Source organism: Phyllostomus discolor, chromosome 10 (assembly GCF_004126475.2).
Source record: "Phyllostomus discolor isolate MPI-MPIP mPhyDis1 chromosome 10, mPhyDis1.pri.v3, whole genome shotgun sequence".
Classification (NCBI taxonomy): Eukaryota; Metazoa; Chordata; class Mammalia; order Chiroptera; family Phyllostomidae; genus Phyllostomus; species Phyllostomus discolor.
Window position 1 is genome coordinate 77,573,412 of NC_040912.2, and position 8,653 is coordinate 77,582,064.

The 8,653-nt window shown below is 56.2% G+C and overlaps 1 protein-coding gene across 1 annotated transcript; it reads right to left on the bottom strand.

Moving 5' to 3' along the window:
• Nucleotides 1-733: 733 nt before the first annotated feature.
• PODXL (podocalyxin like) lies at nt 734-8,403 on the bottom strand. Its single transcript, XM_028525214.2, has 7 exons — nt 7,856-8,403; nt 6,234-6,505; nt 5,812-5,883; nt 3,466-3,613; nt 3,133-3,194; nt 2,709-2,876; nt 734-1,694 (listed from the first exon to the last, which is right to left on the bottom strand). The coding sequence occupies exons 1-7, from the start codon at nt 8,394-8,396 to the stop codon at nt 1,497-1,499; spliced, it is 1,461 nt and encodes a 486-aa protein (XP_028381015.2). The 5' UTR covers nt 8,397-8,403; the 3' UTR covers nt 734-1,496.
• Between the last annotated feature and the right edge of the window lie 250 nt (nt 8,404-8,653).

Consider the following 8,653-nt stretch of genomic DNA (forward strand, 5'->3'; position numbering starts at 1 on the left):
TGAGAAACAGGCGCTATTTTCTTTCCCTGAGATGCCGCCAGAAACTGCAGGACTACAGAGAAGAGGACACGGTTCCGTGGCAGAACAGTAAGGTTGCTGGGGACAGACAGACAGCCAGTCCCCGGGGCGGCCCTGTGTGCACCTTAAAACGCACACTGAACATTCCAGGCCTTTCTTGCCTTGTGGCCCCGGAGACTTGCAATCAGAGACATGACCTAAACGAAAGTCTCCCTGTCATTTGAGCTTTGGCCTTTGGCAGTAGAGGGCTGGATTTAAAACACAAACAAACAAGCAAACAAACAAACAACTACATCAAAATAACAAAACTCTCAGCAACTTGAAAAGTCCCCGAATTTCCCGTGAAACAGTAAAGCCCGTCCTTTCTGGCTGTTTCTACCGATTGTCTCTTGGCACACCTCCCTACCGCTGGGGGTCCTGGCTGCTGGTTCACGCTGGCCCTCGGGGGGCGGGGCTCCCTGGCCTGGGTCCCACCCCCATTGGATGAGCAGGACACAGACCAAATAGGAGCCGTTTGCCTTCAGTAGCTGCTGTGGGTTTCAGTCCCCAGTGCCCGTGGGAGGCCAAGGGAACACTTGGGGGGGCCCTAATAGGAGCACCTCGGGCGACGGGCCAGGATGCACCCCGGGAGGAAGGGCTTCCCCTGCGGCTCACCTGTGGACAGAACCCTAAGCAGACCTTGTTCCCCGGGGGTCTTGTGTGGACGAAGTCCCAATCTCACTAAGCAAATGCCAAGAAATCAGAAGTCAGAACAAGGGGTTCAAGGTCAGGAATGACTTGTGTTAGCTCCAGGGCCCTGAGACAGAACGGGAGTAAAAACTGAGCGAAGGGAGGGGGGAGAGCAAAGGGGCGGGAACCCTGCCAGTGGAGGCTGGGGTAGGAGACTGAACCTGGGCCCTACACTTTCAAGTAATCGGATCCCACCGAGACAGGACCTGGCCCGGCTCCCCCTTCTATCCCATCCGCAGACTGGCAGCCTCCCTGCTGCCCACGGCAGCTCCGCAGGGAGAGCGCAAGTGACCAGAGTGGGGTGGCGAGGTGGGAATGAGCACTGGACGGAAGAAGGAACCTTTGTGTTCACTCTGACTCTGTCGCCGTGTAGCTGTGTGACCTTGACCTCACTCTCCTCCGGCCCCGGTCATCTCATCTATGGGAGGGAGGGATTCTACCAGGTGACCTCTAAAGTCCCTTAGATGGCTCTTTCTTTACTTTCTCTTTCTCTCCTCTTCAGCAGCTCTGAGCTCAGGCACTAGTGGGTTATGCTACAAGAGGAATCTAGACAGAGTGTGATTTGTTCAGCTCAAAAAGGGAAAAATTAAGGCCCTGTGGGGATTGGGAGGCAGGTCCCTCTGAGTCTGCTCAGCCCCCACCCCAGTCTTTTCCTCAGATGGGGAGGACTTTCCTCCCTGGTCCAGTCGGCACTTGAGGTGGTTCGGTCCGGAGCTCGTGGCACTGTCGGCGGCCGCCAGCAGACCTGATTAGAGGTGGGTGTCTTCCTCCTCATCTAGGTCATCCTTCATCAGGTTGTCCAGGGGGACGATCCAGCTGTCCCCCAGCTCCCCGTTAAGGTTGACCACCTTTTTCTCCTGCATCTCTGAGGAGGTCTCCATCACTTCCAGCGTTGGGTTGTCATGGTACCCATTCTCCACCGTCTGCAGCTCCTCTGTGAGTCGTTGCTGGAGTGGGGAGGATGAGCCAAGGAGAAAAGGTCATCTGTGGGGACTATTAGTCTCCAGGTAGCACAGGCACCCCAGTTTGGCTCATACGAGCAGTCAATGCTCCTGTCTACTGGCCTGCTTTGGGGCGGGCTGGAGATGAGGGCTTCCTAAAATTCCCAGCTCCCCTCACCGTCACTCTGCTGGCAAAGACATGGAGTCAGAGCAAATGGACTTTGTTCTCCAGAGTCCTTCACACTCTTCCCTCCATTCCCTCTCCATGAACCTTCCTCTCCAGGCCCCGGCCTCACCCCGCTGTACCGAACTGGAAGGGACGGCAAGAACACGTTATCCGGACGGCGGCCCAGGGCCTCTCCAAGCCCGAGCATGCCGGGTACAGCAGAGCACACAGACACCACTGCTGCAGACAGGGGCTGTCTGGGGACCGTGCTTTCTCTCTGTCTTTATGATACAAGCTGGGAGCACAGGCGAGTCACCTGGGAAGCTTTTGACCAACACACTGACCCGGAGACTGCACTCCATTGCAGTGCGGAGCTGCCGGGCATGGGGATGTTTTTAGAGCCCCCACAGTGCACAGCCAGGGTCGAGAACCAGGGTTGAGTCTGGGGGGAAGCGTAAGGAGGAGAACTGTAGTCAGGTGGGCGAAGGAACTCCTCCTGGCTAGACGGGGGCGCTTACGCCCACTGACGTCAGCGACTCCTCGGAGCAGCTCGGCAAGGTGGGTCTTCTCCCCACGATGCAGATGAGGACCCTGATGCTCAGGGATTGTATGACTTGCTCAAGGTCACACAGGTGACGAGAGAGGCAGAGCTAGGGCCCAAACCAAGTCTTTCTGACTCCCGAAGCCCACGCGCTCCCCTCCCGCCAGGCCGGTGTCTGTTTCTGCGACGACGGCTGATGTCTGCCTGGGTCCATGGGTCCATGGGTCCATGGCCCGTTGACTTTGCTCTAGGTTGGGTGACAGTCACCTGGTGGGTTGGTCTGCCTCCCTGGCCAGAAGAACGAAACCCTTACCTGGTCCTTCCTGTGAGACAGGCGTTGGTGGCAGCAGCCATAGAGGGCCGCCACGAGGAGCAGGAAGGACGCCATGCAGACGATGGTGATGATGAGGGGCATGCTGAACCGGTCCTCAGTCTCCTCCGGCGGCCCCTGGTCCCCCAGCTGCATGTTACTGACGCCCACCTGGCCAGCAAAGAGAGAGGCAAGCAGGTTCCAGTCACCCTGTCCCTGAACTCCCATGTATCATTCCGCCTGGGGATCGGTGGGGCTCAGGACACTGCCCTGCTGTCCCGCCCATGTCCTCCTGTCTTCTAGATGCTTGCAAATTAGAGGTTCATCTACCACGAGAGAGACACTGTGGAGCAAAGTGACCGGGGACTCCCGAGGGACAGGCTCCTGACCCATCTGTTCCAGCACATGGTCGGGGGGGCCACCTTACCTCCTTGAGGTCGTCCCATTTGTCCTTCAGCAGTTCGTACATGTCCTTGGGAAGGAGCTTTGCTGTGGGGGAGGGGGAGATGATGCGTCAGCGCTCTAGCTCAGAGTGATCTGGGACGGGACAGAGACTGGGCCCCAACAGGGGGACATGCTGTGTCTTCGCCCTCTGAGTGGTGTGTCTGGGCGGGCCTCGGGAGGGGAAATGGCTTGGCAATTCAATTGGTAGGAAACTGAGGGAGCGCCAGCGGTGACCCATCTCCACGGCTCCCGAACTGTCACCCCTGCCCCGTTCCCTCCCCACGAAGGGCTCAGCCCCTCCTTGTCCCCAACTCACTCTGGACAGTGATCTCCTTGATTGCCACCGCCTGGACGTCTGAAGCCGGGACCAACCATATGCAGCACTGATCTCGACTTGGGTCGAAGTTGGCTTTTGCTGCTCGGCACAGCAGTTCGGCCAGCTTGTCATCCGAAGGGCTCCCTGCCTGTTGTGGGAGATCGCAGGTGACTCCCCCGTGGCCTAGGCTGGTGGGGCTGCCCTTCGGGGCCAAGGCCGGGAGGACGATGTTCCCAGCACGAACCTCTTCCCCTCTCCAGCTTGCACTGGGGCCACTCCCAAGCCTGCCAGGAGTCACGACTCCTGTGCTGTTCTCCAGGGCCTGCCCCTGCCCCCCAGGCCCCATGCCAACCTCTGCCCCAGCCCCCTCTCCCTGTGTATCCTTTCTATGGCCGACAATACCTTTTGCTGTAGCACCCTTTCCTCCCACAAAGCTTTTAAAGGGTCACGATCTAATGCCCTTTATTACCTCTCTCCCTAGAAGGGGCTAGAGGAGGCAGTGCCCGCGGGGAAGACCAGGTCTCTGGGGACCTCTCTCCAGCCTTGAGGCCCAGCTCAGAGGCCTCGGGAGAGGACGCGCGGCTCTCTGCTCAAGGTGACCTGTCCTGCAGTGCACACGCGTGCTGTCCCCTAGGCTCAGACCCTCTGACACCAAAAGCGGGACGACAGGAAGGGAGGCCGGGCCGCCACTGACTGGGGGGTGTGGGGGTATCTTGGAGATGCCCCGGGGGATGTCTTGGGAGGAAGCTTTCTATATTTCTAAGCAAAAAGAGCTGGGCTGACATGGCTTTGGGGGGAAGGGGGAAGAAGCTGAGTGTGGGCAGCTTTTACCCAACCCCGCCCTGCCACCCAGAGGTATCCAGAGGGCTGACGTTCCCCTGGCCCGAGTTTGGAATAAGGGACCAAGATGAAGAAAAGGACCCTTGGGGTCTGGCTTATTTCAGAGCCCTCCCCACCTGCCCCCACCCTGCACCATCTGTTGGGGTTCCACCTGGAATTTCCTTAGGCTTACTAATTCCCCAGCCTGGCCCCAGGTAGGGACCCAGGGCTTTCCGCCTTCCTTTTATAGGAGAGAGAAAAAATGCTTCTCACACCCAAAGACACAACCTGCCGAGTTTTAGCCAAAAAGAGGGCCTGGGGGAAGGTGTCAATGGCGGACCCTGCCTGCTCCAATGAGCTCAACCTTAGAGGGACACTGCTTGCTCCCTTTGAAAACTCTGGTCTGTAGGTATGCTTTTGTAAAATTCACTTGGGAAATACCAGCAACATGGACACCCACAAGGAAACCACTGCAGAAAATACAGGCCATTAAAGCGCCGTAAAAGCCAAGTTCTCCATCCTTAGAAACCAATGTTCTGTTTAGTTCTTACCGGTGTTAGTGAAAATAGGAACTGACCACGAGAGGGCAGCAGTGAGCCGTCCATCACCTGCACTCACAGAGCTTAGCCATTCACTGAGGAAAACCCTAAGTCTCAGAGACTGGCAGTGTGAAGGCACACACTGCTACACTCTCGTTTTTATGCAAAAACATGTATTCACATGCACACTGAGACCTGCACCCCAACACACACACACACACACACCCCACCCCAAGTAGAAGAACAACTGTTGGCAATGGCTCTCTGATGCTCAGGAGCTCTGCCTTCTCAGATGAGGGGAGGGTTCCCTCCGTGCTCTTCTTCCACTGAAGCCATGGGCCAGGAAACAAAACCAATGAGAACGGAGAGAGTTTAGCAGACCAAGCCTCTCATTTAATAAAAAAAAATTATCCTTGCCTGAGGACATGCTTATTGATTTTAGAGAGAGGGGAAGGGGGAGACAAAGGGAAAGAAAGATTGATCAGTTACCTCTCGCACACACCCCAACTGGGGACCAAAACTGCAACCCAGGCTTGTGCCCTGACCAGGAATCGAACCCACAAACCCTTGGGTCTATAGGACAACACTGCAACCAACTGAGCCACATGGGTTGGGGCAAGACTCTTTTTTTTAATTGAGGCCTCTAAAGCCCAAAGAGATAGACTCAAAGTCACCCTGAGCTAGAGGCCAACAAGAACTAAGGATGAGGTCCCTACACTCTCAGAGCAAGTGACCACGTTCCCTAGAAAGCCCAGGAGACCTGGTGCTTCGGGCCCTGCAGCAGCCGTGCGGGTGCAGCTCCAGTTAGAGAAGTCCCACTCTGGCTTGGTCCCTCTACAAGGTGGGCAGGCGCTACCTCCTACTGGGACGAAACGAGACCAGGGAAGCCAGCGCATCTCTCAGCCCCTTCTGCAAAGGAACCCTTCATTCCCTTCCACCCTTTTGGAGGTGGACATCAGGGTGGGACTTAGGCTAGCGAGGTACTCACACACAGGTCGGTTTTCGTGACGTTCAGGATGAGCATCGTCTCGTTCAGCCTTTTGGGAGGCTCACACTTAATCTGCAAGAAGCCACTGGGATTAGGGTTCAGGCTCAGGCTGAGGGGACCTCATCTTTGACTCCTCCCTCCCTCCCCCTGGGCGAATGAGATATAAAAGGAGTTCCTGGTGACCAGGGGCCGGGCTGGGCCAGGGTTTCAGAGCCACGTGTGTTACTGGGCTATCGGGCTGTCTAAACCAGAATCTGGGGTGGGGGGGCCAGGGGTTAGGGTTAGAATGGTTGGATGACTGGTCCTTCCCACCCTAGCCAGGGGCCCCAGGCTGAAGAGAAGAACAGAAACACTCTTCCCAGACAGAGCCCCTTGCATCGGAGCCTGAGCTCACTCGCTGTCCCATCCCCCACTAGAATTACCATCTTATCCTTAAGAGTTGAGGTAGAAAAAGGGATGTTGGAGTCTTGGGGGGCAGTTGGAGCCAAGCGAGTGCTGGAGCTCGTGGGTCTGACAGTAGGCGGGGTCACGGGTCCTGATGGAGAGACTGTGGGCAGCAGGGTCCCAGCGATGGAGGGAGAGACCCCAGGGACAGAGGAAGTGGTTCCAGCAACGGTGTGAGTGGACCCAGTCACAGCTGGTGTCTTGGCGTAGGTCTGTTGATTTCCGGCTGAGGTAACCGATGGGGCTACGGCTGGGAAAACAGAGGCAGTGAGAAAGGAGGAGTGGTACCTCTAGGAGAAAAAGGCCAGTCTTCCTGCACTTAGTTTCCTCAGTTGTTTGGTCTTATCCCCGACCTACACTGCAAACTGGAGTAAGCGGCCCATGAGGAAGATAAGGCCGAAGAGGCCAATTCCTGTAACAAATTGCAGGATGGGCCAGACTGGATGAGCCTGCGGCAGTGACCGTGCCATCAGCAGCGATAGCTAGCATCAAGTGAGGTGCCGACTTCCTGGAGGGACTGTCGGAAGTGTTCCAAAGGTACTTTTTAAAAAAAGATTTTATTTACTTATTTTTAGAGAGAGGGGAAAGGAGGGAAAAAGAGAGGGTGAGAAACATCAATGTGTGGTTGCTTCTCACGCGCCCCCTACTGGGGACCTGGCCCACAGCCCAGGCATGTGCCCTGACTGGGAATCGAACTGGCAACTCAATCCACTGAGCCACACCTGCCAGGTCCCAAAGGTACTTTCTTATTTAATCCTCATGACAATGCCAGGAGGAAGGTATCATAATTCTCCCTGCTTTATAAACAAGAAAACTGAAGTTCATGGTGGCATGACCATCTGCCTAATGTCACATGCTCACAAGTGGCAGAGATGGGATTGGAACCCTGGTCTCTCCAGCTCAGAGCTCTTGCTCTTGCAGCAGGACCCAACCGCCCTGCTCTGGAGCGGCGGAGTCTGTGAACCTCAGTATGCACCCGGACTGCCTGGGGAGGTCAAGAAAACGCAGGGTCTCAGGTTTGCTTGAGGAAACCCTGATTCGATAGACCCGACATGGCTCGTGACCCATCAGTGAGTTCTGACAGTAATTTCCTGGGTTAGACCAGACCAGCCCTTTAAAGAGGGTGGGGGGAGTGGAATGGAACAGAAAAGATCAGGGTGCACCCCCTAGAGGAAGGGTAAGCCCTGTCAGTGAACATCTGTATCAGTCATGTGCACATTACATGTGTCTTATATGTATGTGTACTGCATCATGTATGGGTAAAACCCAAGTGTGTTTTTATGGCAGACAGCCATCAATCTCACGGGAGAATTAGTAACACCCCGCCGCTGCGACCTCCCAGCATCCCGCCCACGAAGAGACCGCGGGCTGGTTCACGTGCCCGCCGGGGCAGGGCGTGCCGCTGGCCCCTCCCCCCCCAGGACGCACAGCCCCGTGGGCTTCTGCTCCGCGTGGAAACAGGAAGCGGGCGGAATACAGGTGGAGTGTATTCAACAGCCTTTAACCCTCGGCCGGAATCTCCATCTTCCAGCTGAGCCACTATATAGATTCTAAGCATGTCAAAGGTCCCTCTTGTTTGAAAATCAAAGGCATCACTCACTGGGTGTGTTAGTCGTCCCCTGAGATGTGGTGTGGCTCGTCGTCGTCATGTCTGGACTCCTTGACGGTGGGGGTGGGGGTCCTGTGGGTGAGCTCCCTGAGGCATTCAGAGCAGTGGGGCTCAAAGACACTTGTCGAGAGCCTGTTGGCGCGGGCGAGGAAGGACTGGCAGGAGGGGTGCCCGTGCTGTTAACCGCAGGCGGAGGTGGAGGAGTCGTCTGACTTCCTCCCGTAACGGCTGTGGTTTCTGTAGCAACTACTTTGTGGCTACTTGGGATTCCTGCTGGAGCTGTATCATTCTTTCTATCCTGGCTGGTTATGGTTGCTGGCTTTGTCGAGAGAATTGGGACAGTCGTCGGGGTTGGTTGAATAATCTGGCCTGAACCTTGAACACCCTTCTGGTCTCGCACAGTGGTACTGGAGACGCCTGAGCCATGGGGTTCTGTGGAGTTTTTTGTACTTGGCGGGGCTATGGTTACAGTCCCCAGAGGGCCACTGGACTGTGCAGCTGTTCCTAGATCCTTTGTCGTAGGCATTTCCATGGAGATGGGGTTTGTATCTAAAGACAACACAGAATCAAGTTAGGCTGGTAGCTGGAAGTTCCTCCCTGCCCCTTCTCCAGCTCCTCCCCGGGATCCGGGGGCCTTGCTCCCAGCTCTGCCATTTGCCTTGCTGAGGCCCTGGGCTCTGGATGTGTCCAGATTTCCCTGGGGTTTTCAAGAAGCCTCTAAGAGGCAGGCTGACAGTGAAGCAGGGAAAGTCAAGGGAAACTGTGCTGAAGAGAAAGGCGAGGCCTGTC

Excerpts from the sequence above, each read along its gene's own strand:
- PODXL (XM_028525214.2), bottom strand. The coding sequence starts at position 8,396 with ATGGAAATGCCTACGACAAAGGATCTAGGAACAGCTGCACAGTCCAGT. Across the intron at positions 5,884-6,233 it reads CAACTCTTAAGGATAAGATG|ATTAAGTGTGAGCCTCCCAA; the intron begins GTAATTCTAGTG and ends GGCTTCTTGCAG. Across the intron at positions 2,877-3,132 it reads AATGGGACGACCTCAAGGAG|GTGGGCGTCAGTAACATGCA; the intron begins GTAAGGTGGCCC and ends TTTGCTGGCCAG.